Source organism: Dermacentor albipictus, chromosome 9 (genome assembly GCF_038994185.2).
Source record: "Dermacentor albipictus isolate Rhodes 1998 colony chromosome 9, USDA_Dalb.pri_finalv2, whole genome shotgun sequence".
Classification (NCBI taxonomy): Eukaryota; Metazoa; Arthropoda; class Arachnida; order Ixodida; family Ixodidae; genus Dermacentor; species Dermacentor albipictus.
The window spans coordinates 93,973,015-93,997,772 of record NC_091829.1 but is presented as its reverse complement, the minus strand read 5'-3'; the positions used below and the strand labels follow the sequence as shown (position 1 = coordinate 93,997,772).

The following is a 24,758-nucleotide window of genomic DNA, read 5'->3' as shown; positions in this document are numbered from 1 at the left end:
ATGTCGCCTTTGGACATTGCGTCATACCACCCAATCGCGCTTGCTAGTTGTGTAGGCTAACTAATGGAACGGACGATTCTAACTCTTCTTGAGTGGTACTTACAGCACTATGAAATTTATCCAGACACATTAACAGGATTCAGGCGCGGCCGTTCATCTATAGACAACGTTGTCGACTTGGTAACGTACGTCGAATTCCAGAAGGCAACGCTTGTCTGCTGCCTTGTTTCTAGACGTTAAAGGGGCTTACGATAACGTTACCCATGAAGCCATCCTTAAAGCGTTAGAAGTAGTAGGATTTGGTGGAAAGATATCTCTGGGTTCGTAGCTACCTGCAGATGTGATCCTTCTACATGCTAACCGAGGATGACCCGACACCCCGGTATTACAGATGCCGCGGAGTACTAAGCCCAACGCTTTTTAATCCAGTCCTTATTGGACTACTCGAGTACCTGTCAAGCACTGTTCGGCTCTCTATCTACGCCGACGACGTTTGTATCTGGACGTCGGGGTGGCAAGGCTTCAGCTTCGCACTCGGCTTCAGAAGGCGGCCTCATCCACATCATGCTACCTTCGTAAACAAGGTCTGGAGGTGACGTGGGAAAAGTGCGCAGTGGTGGCGTTTACCCGGAAGTGAATGTCTGCGTACGCCATATAAATTAACGGACAGGGGATATCGTCCAGGAGAAGTCACAGGTTCTTAGGTGTTGTGATCGACAGAGACTTCTCCTGGACTCCTCGCGTGAAAAAGTGACTGATTGCTATATGTCATCTGTTCAGGTTCCTTGCAGGAATGAACTGGAGGGGGGGGGGAGGTGTCCACACAATCCATGTTAGAGCTGTACAGGGTGTTGTTTGTCGGGTTTCCCGGTACAGACTACCTGTAATATCCAACACCTGCAAAACCAATTTGCGTACATTTCAGAGTGTTCAAGCCCAAGCTCTGAGGCTATGCCTTGGATTACCACGCAGTGCGTCTACGCCTGAAACTATTGCCATCGCTCAAGATTATTCAATCACGACGCACATCGTCGTCGAGCCAGTGCGTGCATATGTCAGGCACACAGCCCGGACCCCTTGCCACCACCTCGCAGCACTCACTGTGGAAAGACCAAGCACGTCATTTAGCACAACTGTCAGTGCATATCGTTCCTCGCTTACATAGGGATACACACCTGCGGCCAGGCCGGTTTCTCCTGCATGGTGTTTGTGCCGTCCTGAAGTACACCTCAGAATTCCAAGGCATCAGAAAAAGTCAGATCTACCACCTCTTGCACTAAAGCAATTGAGCTTACTCCTGTTGGGTGAGAAATACATGAGCCAGATACACATCTATACTTACTGATCGACCACATCGACCAGTTCTGGGGGTGCTGTGTTTATACCGGCAAGAAGAGTAACACTGCTATTCAAGACTTCACATGTCACGACGTCCACAGCTGCAGAACTTCCGGCTCTTCGCAGTGCGCTTCAGCTTATTGACACAGAATGTCCGAGTACATGGGCCATGTTTTCCGACTCGAGATCGACTTTACACAGCATGCAGTCAATTCTGAGACGTGGAGCTAACGAACAGCTAACATACGAAATCGTCAAACTTCATCATGACGTCAAACAGAAAGGGCATGAAATTATTTTCCAGTGGCTACCTGGCCATTGCGCGATCAGTGGAAATGATCAAGCAGACAAAGCTGCCCGAGAGTCGCATCAAGGACAACACATTGTTCCCATTACTCTTTCCAGGAGAGGCGCTGCAGGGCAGCTTCATCATTTGGCACGCAAGCTGTCTTTAACAGAGTGCAACGCCCCAAATATAAGGCACACCAGGTTGTACGAACTGAACCCTTCCCTACAACTGTGACCTCCACCCGGGATTAACCGACGTAAGGCATCGCTTCTATACCGGCTGTGGTTGGGAGTGGCTTTCACGATGGCGTACGCTACTTTGATTGGAATGCCCGACAGTGCTGCATGCGACGTCTGTGGCGTGGAAGAGAATGTCGAACATTTATTGTGCCATTGCCGTCGGTTTCAGTGGGAAAGACAAACATTATCGATTGCATTGCGGCGACTGGACGATGGGCCGTTGTCTGTGAAGGTGCTACTTGATAAACCATCCCCATCGCCCGTCGGCCCACAAAGCCATGGAGGCACTTTTGTCTTTGTTGAGGCCGACTGGCCTATGTGAACATCTTCGACTCGCTCAGGCCCTCCGCGTGCGTGCGCGAGCTCACCACGGCTTTCCTCCCCCTTCCTTCCTTCTCTCTATCTTATCTTTCTACTCCCTCTTTCCCTTCCCCCGGAGTAGGATGGCCAACCAGACGCATTTCTGGTTAACGCCCATGCCTTCTGTCCATATTTCCTCCTCCTTCTGGCAAGTTCTAAACACTGATCACGCGCCAATCAGCCAATCATCGCACTTACTAACACACTTGGCGAAGAAACGAGCGACGTTAAATGGGCAAATATATTTGACACCACATTCTCATCCGTCTCCACAACCGGCACTGATATGCCACCATCTGTCCAACTGGCCAACCGAGATGACTTATGCCATCAGTTACATCTTCTGCGCATGGCATCACCTCTATCATCGAAAATATTAGGACGTCATCTTCTGCAGGCACTGACGAAATCAGCAGCAAACTTGAAAAAATACTCGGCATGCTTCCTCAGTGTATCTATCCTTAGTGTTCACGCAACCACTTGTCACAGGTAGCATACCTAGCGATTGGAAGATGGGGAAGGTCGTCCCGGTCTTCAAATTAGGTAACAAAGAACCACCCCTTAATTACCGCCCCATCTGTTTAATAAGTGTGCCATACAAAATCATGGAACATATAATCTAATCTCACATAAAGAATTTTCTTGACTGTATTAATTCTTTCATCGTTCTCAACAAGAATTCCGTAAGAAACTATCCTGTGAAACACGATTAGCTATTTTCGCCTATGAATAGCGTGATGCCCGTTTGCTACTAAATATTTCCCGTTTAAACTTGCATCCTGAGATATTGTGGTGGATAAAGGGACTTCTGGCCTACCGTACACAATTTGTTCACGTAAATAATCAAGCCTTTAGTTCTCTTCCAGTGACACCAGGCGTCCCACAAGGGTCCGCCCTTGGTTCCCTCCTATTGTTAATATGTAATAGCGACCTACCTGTAACGTAATATCTCCTGTGACGTGCGCATCTTTGCCGATGACTGTGATATCTATCATACAAGGCTCTATCACAAATCTATCACACAGTCACTAACTCCTTTGCCCAATCAACCTTCGAAATTGACTTATATTGCGTCCAGGACTGGTGTAACCAATGGCTCATGAAACTAATCCCCTATAAACGCAGACTCGCGTAATTTAACCGAAAACGTAATCCTCTCCTGTTCCCTTATACAGTTTCGCACGTCACAATAGAATTACCAGTCTCATAAATATATCGGCGTGACGTTGTCCAATGATCTAACCTAGAGTGCGCATGTCACTGAAGTCGTATCTGCTAAGATAAGCCTTGAATTCTTAAAACGTTATCTACGACAGTCGCCACCAAACCTCAAATTGCTTGCCTACAAGTCACTCGTACGCTCTATAAGCTGGAATATTCCTCTGCCATTTGGCGCCATAACCAAAAATACTTAACAAACTGCCTAGAATCAGTGCAAAATCTTGCCACAAGATTCATTCATTCATGTTATTAACAGAATGCTAGTGTATCACCTTTAAAAACAGAATCCGGCCTAACAGTTAACCCTGGCTTGTCGGCGTCGTCTCGCTAGTGTGTATACTTATTCCACAAGTTTTTTTTTTTTTACAGCTCGCTTCATCATTCACCCAACATCATTCCTCCCGCACGCATTTCACTCCGCACTTGTCATCCCCTTCAAGTCGCCCGCCCACTTCCTCACACTACCCTATCTGCTTATCATTCGTTCCACGCTCAACCTCGGACTGGAACGACCTTCCACACGACATCGCCGCTATCACCTACCCAGACACATCTTTCAACTGTATAACTACCACATTTAACAGAGAGCAAACGCGTACTTCAGCGTCTTTTCCTTGCGTATTTAATTTGCTTTATATTTGTTACCCACACCTTATGTAATGCCCCCTGCCCTGGGGGCCTTGAAGGTAATAGAGTGAAGTGAATGTAAAAGGCTAGATGGATAAATAGGCTCAAAACGTCGAAAGTTGACAAAATATGCTCATCGCAAGGAACAGCACGTTTCTTCGATTCAAGTGGTCGTTGACGGCAATTACCTGTCATTGTGATGGATTATTTTTGGGGGGATGTTGCATTGTTAGGCAACATGTTCGCCCTGACGTGATACTCAAGGTAACGAAAGCACGCCTTTTGTTTTCTTTCAGTACGGATACACAACGCTAAGCTGGAAGAATGACGAAACTCCCTCACCTAAAGTGGTCGGATACACGGTGCGAATTTTCGGATTCTTCACGAACGACGGGTGAGGCGCCATTCGATGGAACTGGCCGCACGGCATCGCAGTAGTGAGACGATTGGCCTTGGAGAAAAAAAAACATTGCTAAACATATAGCTTTTAGAGCGCCGCTCTTAGGCGCTCATCCCTGTGGCAGAACGTCGGCGTCAGCGTCCTGCATCGTAAATGAGCGAACGAGCACAGCGATGGATGAAAGTGAACGCGGAGCACAGCGGCAGATGAAAGACGGCGACAGCGAAGAGAGCGCGAGCAGTAGAGTGGCAGGGGAGGATTTATTTATTTATTTATTTACAGTACACCCTGCAGCGCCGAAGCATTATAGCAGGGGAGTGGGTACAACATGAAGTGACTAGCACGAGAATACAATCACACAAAAGGGAGGGATGACAACGGAGTAATGCATCAAGATAAAAATAAGTACATCAAAAAAGTACATGAAAAAGGTACATGAAAAAGTACATCAAAAAAGATACATAAAAAAGATACATAAAAAAGATACATAAAAACAGTACAAAAACAGTGCAAGAAAAAAGTTAATCCTGCAGTCATTAGTTTGGAAGACGATTGCAATTACAAATCATTGATTAGTCTTAAAAATGCATCCCGAGGAGCACTCACAACTTCAACTGGCAACTTATTCCATTCAGAAATACTGCGGGGAAAAAAAGAAAACTTCATATAGTTAGTTTTGCAGGAAATTTCACGTATTTTGAAACTGTGGTCTCTTCTGTTTGATATATAGTGGGGTGCTTTAAGGTATTTTTGCTTGTCAATGCCTGTCGCGTCAGTGTATATTGCGTGCAGAAGTTTCAGTCGGTGCTTCTGGCGTCTTATCTGTAACGGCTCTAGTCCGATGTGTTTCTTTATTGTTGTTATGCTTGCGTGTCTGGAATACTGCTTCGATATAAACCTGGCAGCGCGGTTTTTTATGCCTTCTAACTTATCAATCAGGTACCGCTGGTGGGGATCCCACAAGGTGGTGGCATATTCTAATTGCGGCCTTACCAGCGACTTATATGCTGTGGTTTTAAGAATCTGAGGGGCAGTTCTAAGGGTTCGTATAAGTAGGCTAAGCATTTTCCCGGCTTTCCTGACGGTCGTATGAATATGGCTGGAAAAGGACAGATCAGCAGTTAGATGAACACCTAAGTATTTAATTTCGTTAACCTTCCTGAGCATGGAATCTCCCAGTTTGTAAGTAGGTTCATTAGTGATTTTAGATTTAGTGAATGTTACCTGGTAACATTTATCAGTATTCAGGCTAAGTTCCCAGTTTTGACACCAGGAGGCTATGCTGTTGAGGTCCTGCTGGAGTACGTCTATATCATGTTGATTGCGAATGGATCTGTAAACAACGCAGTCATCTGCGAAAAGTCTAATTTGTGAGGAAATGTATGAAGCGATGTCATTGATGTAAACTAAGAACAGCAGCGGCCCCAGCACCGAGCCTTGCGGCACTCCAGAAGTGACTTGGGCAAAACTAGAATTCTTGCCTCCTATAACTACGCATTGTATTCTGTCGTTCAGGTAATCTTCAATAACCTTCATGACTTTCGCATCCAAATTTAGAGTGCTCATTTTATGTATTAACAGATCATGTGATACGGAGTCAAAGGCTGCAGGATGCAGCGGAAGGATGCAGCGGAAAACAGGAGGCGGAAAGCAGAGGAGAAGGGTATGGCAAAAGCGTGAGGAGAAAAGCGTGGTGCCGCGCAGCTGGGACTTTGCGGCGACGGTGGCTACGAGATGGCGCCAGAGTAGCGAGCGTCGTCTGTACGGAAACAAAGTGCTGCATGAGCGGAGGTTGTCTGCGGCGGCAAATGTGTCGCGAAATGAAAACACTTATACAGCTCCGCTCAAATTTTAAAACAATTGAATTACGGCGCCTTACGTGCCAAAACTGACGTGCAAGGTTCGTAAAGTACACACTAACGCTAAATCTCTGCCTTTTAAATACCGTCGATTATCATTTAGTTCACGTTGCATATTTCGGCCCGTATAGCAATTTATGAGCCTATTTGTGGCCCACCACGCAATGTCTCTTCGCAAATCTGCTTAATGAAATAGTCCTTCAAAATAATTGTTTTTGCGTCCGGTGGGAATTTAGTTACAACACTCGTTACGTCTTAAAAATGGAAAAGATATGGCTTCTTGTGCATAAAAAGTGGTGATTCACCCGTGAACAAAAGTATACGGACCACAGGGTCGGCGAAAATACCGAATTTCATCGTGATTAACAGGCATAAATGGAAACAGACGAGTGTATTAGAAAATTCGCAACGCCTAGCTGGGCTGCAGTTTTTCATCTAAAGTTACACTCACAGCAGAGGAGAAAATTAGCTTTGTCACGCAATCCTTGGTTCGTATACTTTTGCTCACGGGTGTACATTTGTTTTTGTTTTTTCGAACCAACCTCAGGCATTCATTTCTAAGCCAAGGTTCGCGTAGCTTTTTAGACTTATGTACATTTTTGCACTGAAAGCAATTGTATGTTTCCTTTAGTATCTGCATAAAAGCGTCGTACGATTCATTGACGTTTGTGCATTGAAGTACCGAGCTCCAATGTTGCCTGAAGCAGCAGTCTCTCATTGAAGCCCCACATTACTCCCACTCTCGGGACAATATCCTAAGCTTACGAGTGAATTGCGCAGATGTAGAAAATTTTAATGCGTTGGCATTCTTTGGGACACATAACGCACTTTCCGGGGGGCATTGAGTGCACTGGGTAGGTGCGGCTTCTCAATGCACGCGTCGCCAACTTGAGTCGCTGAGAATGTATCGCGAAGTGTGTGGAGAGCGGGGTAACAATTCTCAGCGTTCTCAGGCACAATTTCGCCACGCTTCTAGTCTCGGAGGCCACGCACGGACAACGCGGCAGGGCCACTAGATGGCGCAGCGTGTCCAGAGAGAAGCGCAAGGGAGAAGCCCGGTTGCCGTGTGACGCGTTTCTCAGCTGTTGCACACACCGGCACGCCAGGCATTTCGGAGGCTATGCGCAGGGTTCACGTCGCCGCTACTAGATGGCGCCGAGAGTTCTTTAAAAAAGCGCGAAAGGGGAGTTCCCCTGCAGTACACGCCTTATACACAACTCATTTCGACGGTGGCAATACGTCGTCTGGCTATACTGAATCAATGCTGACGCATTAGCGTCGACATGCAATCTTCGTGAAATGGGTTCTGCCGAAGTTTTTTATATATTTATCAAAAACAGAGTTAGCTGGTGATAATACTCGTGTCGGCACGAACTGGGTTTTGATTCTACGCCTTGACAGCAGCATAAACAGTTAAGTACGCAAATTTTTCGTTTTGCTTAGGTAATTAGTACAGGACTTGTGGTGAGCGAGCTATAGCCTATGATTCGAGGCGTCCCAGACAGCTCTAATTCACACTGTATTGCATAAATTTCAACTCGACGCTTCTAGTCCGTAGCAAATACAGATGCCAGAAATTGACATTTAGCTCAGTTTTATGCTTTTGAAGAAACGAAAACAAAAATAGCTGGTTGCACTGGTGCCTATGAACCCAGAGTCGTGCGCTGACTACGCGCGGACAAAAAAGTCCAAATGACACGCATTATGCCCTGGGGATGATTTGTAGAAATAGAAGAGCGTTTTACTCCACGTGGAAGTGCCAAACGTGCATCAAACCATGGCGCGCAACAAAAGCAGATTTATCGTGCCGTCTACACTCTTTGTTTCAGCGCACTGACAATATGGCAGAATTCATCAGCGACCGCAGTGTCATTTGCGTCATCTTTACAAGAAACCTTGCCGATACACTCCAGGGTTTTCCTAGTTTCCCTTCTCGAGAACACCCTCTTTCTTGCTCTCCGTGTACTCTGGAATGTGCGTTTTAGTGTTTCTCTAGCAATATAGTAGTGAGCTGATCTTACGGCCTCATAGAGAGCTTCAACAGAAAACTGATTCTACGGAGCCCCTGAAACAACGTTGCAGCGGCGGAACATAACTTGCATGGCCCGGTTCAGAAGTGCAAGCGTCTCTACCTGGGTGCCCGTATAGCTGCCAGCACACACCTAGGGTCTATCCTCATTCTCGTACACAACTCGGCTCGTGAGTCGTAACCTGCAGGTGTAGTACGCCGACTGAAGAAGTAATTATTTCGAAGACTCCCCTACCTATCAGCACCCGTTTTCACCATCCACCTTCAACCGTTTCCTGCCGAAGCGGTAACCAATATGAATAGTCTTTTTTTTTCCGGTTCAATTGCGATTCGGATTCGGGAACATTCTAAGAATATCGCTTCGAGCTCGCGTTCAGTTACGGCTAAAATTTTCGTTCGGTTACAGCTTTCGGTTCGCGTTCGGTTCGGGTTCGGTTCAACATTCGAACTAAGCGGGAGTTACTCAATATGTATCCAATGTGTTTAAGACAATTTTCATCAGAACTTCCGGTAATGACGCATTTGTACATGCAACGCTTTAAAGAGGGATTTCGCTTCGGTGAAACGAAAGTTCACCTTAGTAACGTGCTTATATATATGTGTATAGTATATATGAATGAAAGCAATCTTGGACAAGCTTCAGGAATAATAATTACCTCATCATCTTATAAGAGACCTTTAAATAGCTCGTATGCAGATAGCGTAATCACCTGTAAGGCCCAGACCATGGCCTCTGAGATTTCGGGCGCGCCGCGGGCGCCATGAAATCTCGGAGGTCGTACCGACGAACAGCCTTGGTTCTCAATGTTGCGGGTTCTGTGGCATTTCTGGTGCGCGTACACAGCAGTGCTCGTTGTGTGTGTTTTTTTTTCATGTTTCAGTGTCAAAACGTTCATGTGTGCGAGCTTTTCGTGACGCAAGCACTCGTATTTCGAATGTAAAATTTTTGCATGGAAGTTGCTCACCTGACACTTGGGTTTTTTTACACGGTCACAAATTTAATTGCGGTTGGCCTTTGAGGGTCTATAGGCGCCCTGCACCAATCCTCCTGCGTAGACAATCAGACTCATCTTGAGTCAAACTTGTCGAAGATAAATAAGAAAAGTCACTGGTTCACCCGAAATGCGATGCAGCGATTGCGATAGCAAATTAGCAGACAGCCATACGAAGTAAGTTTAGTACTTTTACTGGCCGTACCAACTTGTAAACATTCGCTTGCTAACTAAATTAACAAGCATGGTCTCAGCGCGCACATCGAATATGAACACATCACACTCAATGACGCGAACATTCGCAGTCAAAACGCTGGCGTGGGGAAACGCGGCAGCAGCAGTGAGCGAAGTGATCTTCGTAGTGAGGGTGCCGAACCGGAACCGATCGAGCCAAAAACCGACACAAAACACAAATTTTTGCCAGGAACCGGAACCGAACCCTTATTTCTTCCGCCATTTCGGAACTGAACCTGAACCGGAACGAATCGAAGGAACTTCCGAATTGGTTCTGGGAACGGATATTTCGAGCACAGCAGTATGGAAAAGAGAAAAGTTTATTTGCTCGAAGCATTATTGAGAAAAAAGGGGAGACGGTGCCAAGAGACAATGCGGCGGCATCGTCCACCCACGCTCTGCACATCCTTATAGAACCATCGTCAGTCGTATTAAACAAGTTGATTTTATCACGTTATCAACCTCTCGTGATGACCATTCGTATCAAGAAATCGGCGCACATGTCAAAAAGCCTACGCTGCTCGTGTAAACACGCTGGCGCGCGCCGTAGAAGCCTCCAGAACGATGGTGAGAAATCGACTCGCTGCCCGCGAAGTGCGTGTAGCCTTTACAACAGTGCTAAGGGGATCCATCGTCACTTTTCCTCGCGGGCGGCTGCGCCGTGCCGGACAGAACCAATTCGAACGTGTCGCTCCTAAAATACGTGCGTGTGCGTGGTGACATTTGATGGTATCAAAAAAGATGGCGGACGGGAAGGCTCTCTGCTGCCCAGAGAAGTTGCCTGCCCGCCAAAGAGGCTGCCTGCTTGCCAGTACTATAGGCTGCCTGCCTGCCTGCCAGCCAGGAGATTCAGGCGAGGATGCGTGATTTGGAGAACGGTCCGTCACCGGCCGGCCACAAATGGGAGAGGGGGGGGGGTGCGTCGGCGGCACCGGGGCGCTGCCCACTGGCCAGAAGATTGCCTACCTGCCAGAAGGTTGCGGCGAGGATGCATTATTTGGGGACGAGGTGCGGCCCGTCACTGGTCGAGGAAGCGGGTGGAGCGCAAGTCGGCACCGCCGCAGCTACGCAGAGCCATTGTTGTTCTTTTCATAAGCTGCGCGCTTATGAGCCAATGAATAAATAAAATTTAATGATATTAATGAGCTAAAAGGAACTTGCGGCCATATATAGTAATGCTTTCATACTCACACACGTAAGCAGCCTTATAAGTCCCTGCGAACCTTTTATTTCGCTTCAGTTAGCGTTGTAATCGTTGCCGTCCCATGAAAAACATTTCGCTGTGGATTGTAAAGTGAAGTTGGCCAAGTCACAATATTTGCAAAAAGAAACGTACATTATGAATTTGTTTTTATAGCGACGTGACAGAGAAACAAAAATGCAGGGCTAAAAGAGCAAAATAAAAAAAAAGACAGTCCTGCTTTTTGTATTCTCCGAACCCGTTTGAACCGGTTCGGAACCTTTCGAACCGGAACGGAATGGTGCTCTGGAACCGAACCCGGAACAGAACCCGAGAGGCTTGAACCCGAACCCGAACCGAATCCGAACCGAACCCGAAAAATTTCCGATTCTGCTGTGGATCATTTCAACGCAAAGTGAGCGCCGATGACACAACACGCACAAAGCTACGAGCCGCCGACGGGACAGCGCTTGTCTGTGGTATTTGTTTCCTTGTGTCCTCGTCTTTTTCGCGCTGTTTCACCTCAGTTCTAAACACACCTAAGACTCTGGCCCCAACGCAGATCGCTCTCAAGATACGGCCGCGAGACCACATGCAGCCGCGTGTGGTCTATATTGTGGTCTATTGCTGTATTGAGGCTCATAGCGCACCAAAGGACGAGTACACTGAAAGACGCGGTACACATGCAGGCGCTGTCTTACAGCAGTGCTTATTTACTCGAAATGAACACTGTCGCAAGTCAGCGCCTGTGTGTGCCACGCCTTTCTGTGTCCTCGTCCCTTTGTGCGCTATAAGCCCGATCATGTCATATGCCAAGGCGCCCACAAGGGCTGCGTTACTGAGCCGGAGTAGAACGCCGCCCCTCCACCTCCCTTTCCTCCTCCCGGTGCCTCGCAACGTTGGTTACCTCTCAGGTATACTTTGTGGCGCAAAATACATTTATTGAAAAGGGACAGAAGAAAGGGAGACAGTGCCCAAGAAGAAGTCCTTTTGGTTGGTTACCTCGCGCGCGAGAGAAGGCACGCTTCCTCTTTCGCTTTTCCCGTCCGTTCCGCGCGGGCGAGATTGAGCACGCTCTGATTCGCACGTGCAGCGTAGGGCGCGTGGCAACGGTGCTATCACCCTTGGACTTTATGCACGCCGATGGCAGGAATGCGCGTGGAGTGTCCATATAATTGCTATCGCGATAAAAGAAAGAAGCCGCAGTTCCGCCCGAAAGACGAAGCATCGATTACGATAGCAAATTAGTGGACAGCTACACGAACTAAGGACAGCGCTTTTATCGGCCGTATATACTTGCAAACATGGGTATACTAACTCAATTACCAACCTTGGCGTTACGTGCGCACAAGCCGGACGCATCTCACCCGATCACCAGGGAAACTCGCTGTCAGAACGCTGCAGTTTGGAAACGCGGCAGCAGCAGCGAGCGAAATGACTTTCGTGCAGCCACTAGCATCAGCGTGGAGTGCGCCGCGAAAACGCAGCGCAGCGCTGACTCTGCACCCGTCGCAGATGGCTTTCAAGAAACAGTGGGCCCGTCCGGGGGCGCGCGGCCGGCCGGGCCGCCCGGTGTAGAATGCCTCCCTCTCCCGGGAGGCGACCCCCCCCCCCCTCCCCAAAGTCTTGCGCGCGACGGAAGGCGGCGCGCTTCCTCCCAGCTTTCCGCCGTTGCGTTCGCGACATTAAGGCTGCGTTCACACTTGGTGTCGGAGCAGGCGGAAGCGGGAAAAACTTGACAAAATCCGCCCGCCTAGGCGGAGAAATGGGCGGAAAACCAGGCGGCGAAAAAATCGGTCTCGGACCGATTTTTTCGCCCAGGCGGAGCGGAAAGACGTTCCGCTTTACCGGAAGCTGCAATCGCATGTAAACATCCGGTCATAAAATTTAACATTTTCCATTGCTCATTGTCTGTTTTTAGAAAAAGCAACTAGCCAAAGCTATCGAAACTATGTCTCGTTTATCTTCCGTGGTAGACGAAAGTTAAAAACGACACGCGCAGTTACGCGAAATGGTAGCTTTTAGTAACTGATGGGTCAACGAATGAACGTATGTCTTGAAATAGTGTGATGAACAGGGCCACCAGGCGGACAAACGTACGCAAACTAGACAAATGTGGGCGAAAGCGGACGTGGTTTCCGCTGCAGTGGCGAAACAAATGTGAACGTTTTGTACATGCGCGAAAAAGATTATCCGGCCGCTTTGGCTTTTCCGTCCGCTTGCGGTTTCCCAAGTGCGAACGTAGCCTTAAGCCGCGCTCGCCGGCTCACCCTCGCCCGCTTTCCCTCACACATCAACACACACAGCGCGCGGCGGCGATTTTATCGCCCTTGGACTTTATACGGGACCGCACGGCGACGCCGACGCGGAACCAGACGGCAGAAATGCGCCTGGAGCATGCACATAATTGCTATCGCAATAAGAAAAAGTGAGCGCTAACTAGCTACATGAGCGCAATCGCTCTGTTTCCAGCTCCTCCGCACCTCGCATGCAGCGAATAACATTTCGTTGCAACAAGGTCACCTTGTGTCATAAAGGCTCCGTGATTTACTAAGTATGCATTCCTTTTTTTTTCAGTGGCACAACCGAAGTCAGACTTCGCTATTCAAATAAATACTCCCTCTCCTCAATGATAGAGCACAGCCAATACAAATGTCACTCATCCGGGTACGACAACAACGATAAGAAAAGGTATCCCAAGAAAGAGATACGACTGCCCGAGCAGAGCTTCTTTTCTATTGCTGTCAGAATACATCAGTCTGACACACTTGCCGTAAGTATATCGAAGCGTTTGAACTTTCGCAAAGAACTGTCAACGCGTTAGGTGTAAGGATGCACGATGTAAATTTTGAGCAGAAATTCGGGACAAACGCAGGCAGCGCACCTAGATGCCTCGAGCGTAAAATAAGTGCTGATGCTGCCTGCGCCAGTGATGGAGGAAATAATACTGTGTATTTTTAAAAAAAAAGGTTTGCACCATTCCTGGCTTATCTCGTTCCAAAACGGTAACCGTCATCCTCCTGGCTTGCCCTTCCTTCCTTGAAAACTTTGCACTCGCTACTTTCCTGTAGAGAATACTATGTCATGCTGGTAACGCGCATGCCATTCCTGACCTTGAAGTACCGGGCTCGAGGCGCTAAAGAAATGCGGCTATAGGATTGATGACGATTACCGTTATGGGACAAGATAAGCCGGTAAGGCTGCAAACTGTCTTTGGAGAACTCGACAAATCACACTGGTACGCACCGGGCCGCCCTGGTGTGATGATGATTGGCTGGAACGGCGCAAGAGGGCACCCTGAGTGGTACCAGTGCGATTTGTCGAGGATGCCATTAAAGGGACTGACAACCAATTTTTAAGGACTTCGTTTTCATGGCTCAACGCAAAGCTCATCCTCGGTAGTGTTTACATCTGTAGCGGTTACTTCCAAAAGCGCGTGGATGTTTGGTAAGCAGAATTTTTCGATCTGAGCAACCTATAAAAAAGTAAGAGTCCCTCCTCCAGCAACGCTGAGAAGTGAGAGTGATTCCGGTAGCCCTCCTCACAAATTGTGAAAACCGCCCATTGTTCCACTTTCACAGGCGGGAGAGAAAGGAAATAATAAAGGAAAGGTAGGTTAACCAGGACTGAGCCCGGTTGGTTGCCCTACACTGGGGAAAGGGAAAAGGGGACGGGAAGATTAAAAGAAGAGAAAGTCTACTGGGGATATCGTTCGCTCACTCGGTCCGGATCACAGACGCTGACTCAATCCAGTAGCTTTCAAATATCGCAGCAGCGCTTTTGTGGCCTTTTGTAGCTGCGATATGCGAGGCCATGGTCCCAAGATCTTGTTCAAGGTGAACGGTGTTCTATCTAGCTGATTGAGAGCTGTGCAGACGTCATGTCTTTCGTTTTCAAAAGATGGGCAGTAGCACAGTAGATGTTCTATAGTTTCCTCGACACCGCAGGCATTTTAGTCGGCGCCATCAACCATTCCAATCAAAAACGTATATGCATTGGTGAATGCGATGCCCAAGCGTAAGCGGCACAGCATTGTTTCCTCATTTCGCGGAAGCCCTGGTAACAGCTGTAGTTGCATAGAGGGGTTGAGGGAACGCAATCCATCTTGGGTGAATTCAGGTGTGTGCCACTTCTCTAATGTAATACGGTGTGCTAGCTTGCTTAGGTGTTGGGCTGCGTTGGTCCGCGATAAACGTACAAAAACGAGGGTTGCTCCTTCGTGTGCTTTCCTAGCAGCTTAGTCAGCGTGGTCGTTGCCGGAGATACCCACTCGCATCCTGACTTGCGTTTCGGTGGGTGGGTAGATCACCTTATCCGTTGGACAATAAAGTTTATTCTATCTATCTATTTGCCGGAGATACCGCAATGGCCAGGCAGCCACTGAAACATCGTTCGTTATCTTTCGTTATCATACGATGGTGCATTCTCCGACACTAGCTGTTAACAGGACCCGCGACGAAGAGATGACACAAGACATTGTAAGGCCGCCTTCGAATCACAGAATATTGCCCATCGATTAGCGGGTTGGTTGTTAATGTAATCAACGGCACCTCGGAGGGCAGCAATAAGGTCCGACCCGGTCGAGGGACTGTAGCGGTAGTTAACCACCTCCATTTTGACCTTTTCAGCCACTTTTGAAAATAAAAAGGGGGTGCAATAAGTTATCGTTGTTGTACAGACATTTCTTATATTTGTACCGGGTTTTTCCCCAAGTACACGCATAAGTCATGGCTGGCTGGTCCCCATCGTCATTACTCTAAAAAAATTTAATTATGGGGTTTTACGTGCCAAAACCACTTTCTGATTATGAGGCACGCCGTAGTGGAGGACTCCGGAAATTTTGACTACCAGGGGTTCTTTAACATGCACCTAAATCTAAGTACACGGGTGTTTTCGCATTGCGCCCCCATCGAAATGCGGCCGCCGTGGCCGGGATTCGATCCCGCGACCTCGTGCTCTCGTCATTACTCTGTCGACGGACGAGCCAACTCATCGACAACGAAGGCAAAGGTAGCGCCACTATGCTCAGCACAAACGAAGGCTTATCTACACATTGTAAGCCAGGAACAACTTACAATAATAAAAAGCACACTGCATTTCAATACTCGTAAAAAGACCAGGAACCGGGCGCACTAGTAGAGGGTCAAGTGGTGGAGCTCTTGTGCAGCTTCATATTTTTGCCGTGTGAAGCGCCAAATGTAATTTGTTTGCGACTTTTAGTGATGAATTAAAGATATCAGTCAACGTGTAATGAGAAAAACATGGCTTGTTTTAGCTACAACAACAGGGAATCCTTCCATCAGCGGCGCTATCTCGATTCATGTTCTGAGCGGTTGTCTTTTCCTTTAAGAGCGTACCTTCTTTTACACTCTTTGTTTGTCCTGCCACAACAATAATCGTCGTCTGTCTGCTTGCGTTTCTTTTCTTTAAAACACTACGTTCGCTGCCTTCCTGTCAAGAATGCTATGTCACGCTCATAACGCGCATGTCAATACTGACCCTGACCATAGCATCTTATAGGAGGCTTTGCCTGGACGTACTGAACGCAGGGTAGCAAAATTGGGCTATTAATAGCCAAACTGGGCTACTTTTTATGCGGGTTGGGATACACGGCTATATTTTGACTATTTTTGCCTTAAAAAGACACTAAAGACAAGTACTAAATCTACGTGTACTTTATAAATACCATACCAGAAACACCTCAAACCCTCAAAGCTTGTTTCGTGCCAAGAAAAGAGTTAGTTGACCAGAAAATTGCATCTGAAAGGTCCAATACCTTTAACGCAATTCAAATCTCCCGCCACCTAGCCAGGGGGAATGGTGACGTTGCATACGCCTTCGCTACCCTTTACCGTCGGTGAGTAAAACGGCGCCCGACAGACGGCGGTACCGAGCGGTGGATTCGCCGCTGCAGCTGCTTTCTTTGGTCAAGTGGCGTGGACCGTTCGGTCATCACACGACATCACATGAAAGTTGAATTCTCTGCTACTTGCAGTTTGTGCGAGTTTCGCGAGTTAGGAAAATCAACGAAGCATTGCGCGATAAGAAAACTACTGAAACGCGAAAGCGTGGGCGGCGAGGAGTCGAGCGAAAACGAAGCCTTTCGTCCGCCCGCGTCGTTGTCAAGGGTAATTTCAATGAGTTCTTTTTTCATAAAATGAAATAGAATTGGAGAAGCAGCATTTTATTTCGTCTTATAATACAATGCCATGACGTTTTTTTTTTGCAACGAGTGGTTCACTACTGTTGACATAATTCAAATGGAGTGCTTTGGTCATCGGGCAAGTACTTGAATGTTCCGGGGAAGTCTCTAGTCATCTCCTGCATTGACTTCAATTTATCGGCTATTAAGGCTCTGTTCTCGATAATATCTACGCCTTAGAGATTCTCGAGCACTAATCTATCACTTTACCTTGACTTAATATTTGCCTTTAGTGTCCCTTTAAGCTCTTCAGACTTCCGTGGACCACGTCAACGCTGACGAAATTCGGGAACGGCGGTGTATGAAAGCCCAAATCTCATTGCTGCTTCAAAGATATGTATGTAGTCTCAAAGGTTGTGTTTTCAAGCAATGCCGGTGCTTGGAGGAAAGCGTTAAGTCATGGCTGCCATGTTTACACGTCATTACAACACTAGGTTCTCTTCTTTTTGTTTTAATTTCGGCGCCACGCGCGGTTCAGTGAGAAAAACGGTGGGGCTGACAGCTGTCGAGTGCGTGTTCCGTGCCAGCTGCCACACAGCAAACTATAACGTGGATTAATACAACAGCTCAAATATTCGCACGCATGTCGCGGCGCATCATTTTTTTCCGTGGTCATTTCAATGTTTACGAAGGGTTCCTCAAAACCTCTTGTTTGGTTTTCCTGCCAATCACTGCGTTATTTATTTGCGCAGTAGCTTCACGAAAAAAATTCGCAAGTCACTTTAAACGAGAAATTCTCCTTTGACTATTACGTCAAACGAGAAGTGTTCCCCCTACTGTCTGTGCTAGCTTTGCCGCTACTTGTGCTGCCTCTTTCGAACGCAGCCGTCGAACGCCTGTTCAGCCAGATTTCGTTGACAGAGAATGATGTGAGAAACGGCAGTGGCGTAGGAACAACTCACCCCCCCCTCTCTCTCTCTCTCTCTCTCTCTCTCTCTCTATATATATATATATATATATATATATATATATGTGTGTGTGTGTGTGTGTGTGTGTGTGTGTGTGTGTGTGTGTGTGTGTGTGTGTGTGTGTGTGTGTGTGTGTGTGTGTGTGTGTGTGTGTGTGTGTGTGTGTGTGTGAAAGTGATTTTCGCAGTACGAGCCGCCTGGAATTGCTCTGCCGCCGCTAGTCTGTCCGCATTGACGCCCCACGCGAACAACGACAGCTGCACTACCCTGCACATAATTTCCCCTTTGACTTCTGCAGTAGATGTTCGTTTTTTGTACGCTTGACCAGAAAGCCCGACACGGAGGGCTCCTTCCGGGTGGGAGGGAGGTTAGGTAAATGCCACTTTAGCGGCCACAAACCAATAAACGATGACACGTTCTTTTATTTGATTTGTTGATGACGTGTGGATTTGTGGGAAAATAGTCAATGAATGTTATGCGGAAGGTCACGTTCACGACTGGGCGGAGAATGCATACTCAGAGTGGGCCCAGGTATCACGTATACTAAAGTTCGCCTCCTTGCGGATTACCCGATTGCCACTGCAATAAAAAAAAGGACTGAAGAATGCCTCAGTGAACGTTATCTTTGTCATCGACAGATCTAGTTTTCAATCGTACATTACGAACCATCACAGTCTTGTGTTGCGAAGATTTCAGGAAGCGTGTCACTTAAGTTAGACAAAAAAAAAATCGCTAAAACTCTCGCTCTAACTGTGAAGTGCATTTTAAGAATGCAGGTATTTTGAAACACTCTAATGTAAGCTAGCGTGGAGTAAATATTTCACTTAGACGTGTCATGTTGGTCTAATGTTTGTGCAGCTGAAGAAAAACAGTGAATTTACCAATAGAGCTTAGAGGGTTTTAGCTTTAGTAATGTATTTACGCTAGGATAGCTGAATATCGAAGTTTCAGATATGAGCAGTTGGTGTGTAATATTTTATTCGTATTCGAAAATTATCTGTTTGGTGTTTTCGAATATCAAAACAAACCAAATATCACAACAACAGACTGTTCAAATCGGGTTGCTGTTCTCCACCTGCTGAACAAAGTATCGCAAATTATAATTATCAGCAGTAAAACAGCGAAAAGGTTTTTGGCGCAATGCAAAAACCAGATCGGTAATACAAGCTTTGTTTTCGGTTTTGCGGGACCCGCCGTGGTTGCTTAGTGGCTGTGGTGTTGGGCTGCTAAGGATAAGGTCGCCGGCTCGAATCACGACTAGGGCGGCCGCATTTCGATGGGGGTGAAAGCACACTAGTGCACTTAAATTTACGTGCGTGTTAAAGAATCCTAGTTAGTCTAAATTTTCTGGACACATAGTCCCCGGACACTACGGCGTGCCTCATGAAAAAATGGTACTAGCACGTAAAACCCCCAAATTTATTATTATTTTTTTTGTGCGGTGGAAGTTTTGCGCTGATCCCTGGGTTAGATCTTCTATACATACGTAAATACCCAAAACTGTATGGATATGGCAACTGCCGTTGTCACCATAGCACAATATTTAGGGCAGCGCGCGCGTAATGCAGAGGTTGTGGATTCGTCTCTCACCGTCAGCAAGTTGAATTTTCTTCCATTTCCGTTTCCCTTCTCATTTTTGCACTTCAACTACGGATAATAAATCATTTGCTTTCCGTTTCCTCATTATCTTTTTTTTTTCATATGATTCTGACTAACAAACCGAGCACCTCGGTTCACCTTTTCGTCCAATACTTGACAATAGGCTATATTGTGCTTATGGCCTACCAATTGGTCTTTCTTGCAGTCTAGTCATGCAGGAGTTTTATCTCTTATGTTACAACCAGTGATCTTCTTTTCTTGTAAAAGGCTCTGTGTTCTTTCTAAGGCTCACAAATACAACCTTAGCGTTTTATTTTCCTTTTCCATAACTTCTGATATTTTTTCAACAAATATTTATTATGCGTCTTTGAAAAGTTGGTCAGTTTCAAATGCCTGTCATTCTTGGAAAGCTTGGTTACCACCAGGCTTAAAGGTGTCAAGCGGCTATTCGTGCAGTACTTTTCATGGCTGTTGTGATCTTGTATTTAAAACGATCTTAATTGTGCGTGATAGTTGACGGTCTATTCAGTACAAGCGTGTTCCTAATCATACTGAAACAAGCATTCTTTCTGTAAATATTTGCTTCTGCGTTTGTCTATTTGATATTCGATACTTACTATTCGTATTCAATTCGTGTTTGAAAAAGTCGATATTCGATCGTCTACCTCTGATATTTACATACTGGATTATGACAGCTCAAATTGTTCATTATCTTCAGATTGGAAGGTTTCAAATACAGCCCGATTCAAAAGAACACAAGCAAAGTAGTTTTCTTAGCATTAAAATACGTTTAGTCTGCCTATTGTCCCCAAATTTTTTTTTGTGCTTGTCGACATTCGTGGTAGCAGAACTAGATTCTGTGGAACACTAGTAAGAGCTTGATGAGGGCTAGTTGGTTCATACTTAGAACTGAGGTTTAACAGTGCGAAAAAGACGAGGACACAAGGAAACCTGTCTGTGGTATTTGTTGCCTTGTGTCTTCGTCTTTTACGCGCTGTTTAACCTCAGTTCTGTGGAACACGCTTGACCGCATGTTGTTAACATGGCAATAGCAATTGCCCGACCTTTGTACAGATTAAATACCGTATTTTCGCCCTTGATCTAGCGGAAATTAGACGTGAAGTAGTGAATAGACCGAGAGGCGAGAAACGGAAGCGATTTGTTCAGTCGCCCGTGAACAAGCTAGACCGTTCCTATATTTACGCTGTTACGCTGTCGGTATGTTTTATTCATCTGCTGTTTCCTAAATCCTGACAGAAAATTTATCCCACTTCGTTTTCGTAAATTAGTTACCTGACACGCTTGTTAAGCGTCTACCAATCGAATGGATCTAGTGACACGCTGCGGGTTCACATAGGTTTCATAATATTCAATTATATGTATATTCAGTAGATTTTGTGAATAACAAATAAACTTCAAGTTTGTGGCCAGAATGTCAAGACTATGGTTACCACTGTGCTGTAAAGCACTATCACAATGTGAAAGCTACCACTGTGAAGGCAACCGTTGGTTCATGATAGTCGCGGAGATTATGCGTCATACAGCGAGTTTCGGCCACTTGCATGTGGCATTTGAATATCAAAGCATGTTCTTGAAGGCCATTTTCCGAGCAATCTAACTTATCAGTCGTTAACATATCACCAACTGTTCATTCGTCACTTAAAAAGTCACTGATTGCTAAATAGCAAACTTTGCCGTAAACAGACAAAAAAATCACAATGTCAACCGTCAAAATCGCTAAAATGGCAACACTGATAAGGTGCCGGTAAATTATAAAAGCGAATTTGATTTTGTTTTTTCAAAGTAGGTTAGGTAATTAGACGGTCCCAGCAAACACGGGTTCGTGCAAGTCATAGTATTTTGGACAGCCTATAGCGATAGCTTTGTCAGCAATGCAGATTTGTAAGGCCCTCAGGCGTCTCTCACCGCAAAGTACGGTGTAACGCGTCATCTGCTACAGCACGTGGAGGCGAGGCCTGAAAGCATGGGATACGTAATAAATAAATCGCACGTGTGTGAGCCCAATTGTGAGAGAAAACGTGGACTGAGCTGTTGTTTTGTTGTATTTGTTCAGTGTGCAGCCGACAGCGCCCACTTTCCCAAGTGTGTGCGCTTAGGGGGGCGGATAAATGGCGTATACTTTTCATTTCAATTGTGACTGTGGGGGAAGGGGCACACCTCCCCCGAAACCGGTAGATACGTACCAAGGTTGAAGACTGGGCGTGTTGCTATAGCATGTTAGATGTCGGATTGCGCAACATTTTCGACGAGACACACAGAAAAGAAAAAGTGTGTGTTTCTCTTCTGCGTGTCTCGACAAAATGTTGCGCTATCCAACCTCTAGTAGGGTACGTACAGTCGCGATCAAATTGAAGGTGATCACTCGAGGTGCGACCGGCGGGCCTTCCAAGCAGCATAGCGGCAGATTTCGGAACTGCGAAGTTAAAAATTGCGCTGCCTTCTTCCCCTTTTACGCTCGTCCAGGCTGCAACCGTCACCCCCAAGACTAACTCGCCTTATTTTTGTGCTTGTTGCCCTTTCATGACAATGATGTGTGTGCGTCCCTGCCTCGTGCATACATTGGCTAACAATGACGCTTCTGTGCAATAGCTGATAAGGCAGTCGCAATGGATTCGCAGGTTATCTCGTGAAGCGTGACGAAAAGCTGCGAGTTGCCAGACGGGAGTGACAGCTGCTCAGCGAACAGCAAAAGAGAGAGAGGGAAGCTATCTTGTTTCCCTCTTGACTGACGGTGATGACGTAACATGGCGCTGCTCCTAGTTTCGGTCGCCGCTCGAGCGATCACCTTCAAATTGATCGCGACTGTACACCTATGACAAGCACGGAGCCACGCACGTACAGGCAAGCATAAGCACATCTTACTCGATGACCACGAGCACGCGCTGTCACAACGCCCACGTGATGAAGACCGCCGGCAGCGAAAAGCGAACGCTTCGTGCTGCCTCAGTTTCACCGCGAGAACACCTTTCCCGACCAAGATGTGAAAGAAATCGTGAAAGTTCTGGGAACATCAATTGCGCTATTGAGGTTCAATTGCACTATTGACAGAGCAAGTAGCCAGAATCAATGTCTAGATGAAGACTTGAAAGACTACTGCAGACTTGCAGAGGTGGGGGAATTTGCGAACTGTTACCGAGTAGACTCGGTGTGCTATATAAATACCAGTGATTAGTGCGCTGAAGAACCAATGTGGCCGAGATTCCAAGCACAGCTGGTGAAGAGGCCAGAACCCCATTATCAGTGATTCAAGCCACTTTCTGTAGAACCGAGTGATCTTGATTAGGGCTGTAGGTGCATTACGTGTTCACGGGTTTCAAAAGAGAAAGGGGGTGGGGCAAATGACCTATTTTTCCTCTCCAGTCCTGAGAGGGGGAGGGGCAAGTACCCCCTCATGGGTAAGACTCCCAACAGTGTTCGTAGGTTTGACTCCCACCAAAGATCGTGGGTAGGAGTCCCAACAATGCTCGTGGGTGGCAGCGTCAATATTGGTGCCATAACGCCGGATGGTCAATTTTTCGATAACGCCAGGCAGCGCATTTCGAAACGTATTTCCTGGCAACGAATGTTTCGACCCATGAGGCGCTTAAGGCTTTGGCCTTAATAACAACGTTTGCTAGATTGTTTTTACAGCGAAGCTGTATGTATAGTTACCCTTCGACGGTGGTCGATGGCCGTCCATCTCCGCGTCGCGTCGACACGAAAAAATTTTCGTCTCCAGTTTCCAGCGAATACTCTGCGGCTCTCAGTATAATGTAGGAATCCTGGAAAAAATTATACTGAACTTGGTCGCTAAGACGACTCATTAAGCCGAATTTCATTTACTCATCTTAATTAGTTAGTCCACAGTGAAGTTATAAACGTTTGGCGCTCTTTGGCCATACCTGGCCCTTGCGCCACTAAACAACACATATTCATTCGTTCAAGTTATAAACGTTACAGAATATCCTTCTGCTGTCAATACATGGCCGTTTACGGAGGGAGTATGGTTACAGAAAACGGCTGTGACTATTGTTTTATCGACACTATTCTGAAACAAATTATATGACAATTAGCCGCTAAGACGACTCCAACATTACGTCGTGCCTCATATACTCTTCACGATTACGTAGTTCACAGGGAAGTTGTAAATATTGTGAAGTTCCCGCATGGCCATACGGCGGTACTTGCAGACGTCACTACTTCATAAAAGAATAGGAACAAATCACTCCACAGTCAAAAGATGTATTCGTTTTCTGTGTCCTTCTATAGTAATAATAATAACAATGGCTATATGTACAAAGCTGCGTCGATGGAGGTAAAACACACCACAGCTTCGATGCTCGCCCGTTTCTGCAGAGTGGAAGGGCTGATGAATCTTTGATTGCACTTTATCTTGTTTTGCATGATTTCGATCACGGTTTTTCGCTCTAGCAGATAGAATGATAATTCGTGTTTTCTGTGCTTGAGGACGTTGTCGATGACTTCTTACGAAGAATAGTTCGATTTCTACCTTCGCGCAGGAAAACTTAGAATTTATCAGTTATTTGATTTTAATTCGCTAACCCTTCTATTTCAGTCGCTGTACGAGGAGGACGTCATGTTCACCGAGAATGTTGGCGACATCCTGTGTAAGTTACATCTTTTCCCGCACTTAAGACCTAAGGGTGGTACAGCACTCGAAATCTCGAATACCAATTGAATAGTCTTTCCTCTTTGATGCCCGATGCACTTAAAGCTTTGCAGAAGAAAAACAAAGAAATCACGTCATTAAAAACTTCGTTCTACTGAAAACAGATACCATTATAACCGCATAATTCAACGATGTCTGGACATGTGACGCAAACTAAAGGCGATATTTGGCAGAAGTACTACATTTGCCTATTACAAAGACGATGAAAGACAACGTGGAAACTTTTGTGGCTGTACTAGCAAATACATTTAATTATTCATTCCTTTCTCGCGACCGGTAACCTTTTAAAGGTGACAGGTTGTCCTACATGCAGCAGCCGCACTGCGAGTTTCTGCTGCCAGTTTTTGTGACCAGTGTCTGAATCTGAAGTTATTAAAGCCTATTTTAAATAACAGCCCACCCACAGATATGATGTGTCTTCAAATAAAACTGGTGAGATTCGTTATTGACTTGATCAAGCATTGATAAATATATATAAATATTGTCTCTCATCTGCGGTGTTTTCTCGTAAAACGCAATGTGAAAAAGTCTACAGCAATTTACAACAAAAGTAGATAAGAGTTATATTACGAAATACCGTCCAATTTTCAT

General features: G+C 46.3%; 1 protein-coding gene across 2 annotated transcripts in view; it reads left to right on the top strand.

Annotated features, from left to right (window-relative positions):
• Positions 1-24,758, top strand: part of LOC135914618 (uncharacterized) — an 85,981-nt gene that overhangs the window by 5,453 nt on the left and 55,770 nt on the right. For both annotated transcript variants that reach the window (XM_070525793.1, XM_070525792.1), the window contains exons 2-4: positions 4,371-4,468; positions 13,346-13,541; positions 24,054-24,105. In XM_070525793.1, coding sequence (XP_070381894.1) covers positions 4,371-4,468; positions 13,346-13,541; positions 24,054-24,105 — 346 coding nt within the window. The remainder of the gene's footprint in view (positions 1-4,370; positions 4,469-13,345; positions 13,542-24,053; positions 24,106-24,758) is intronic.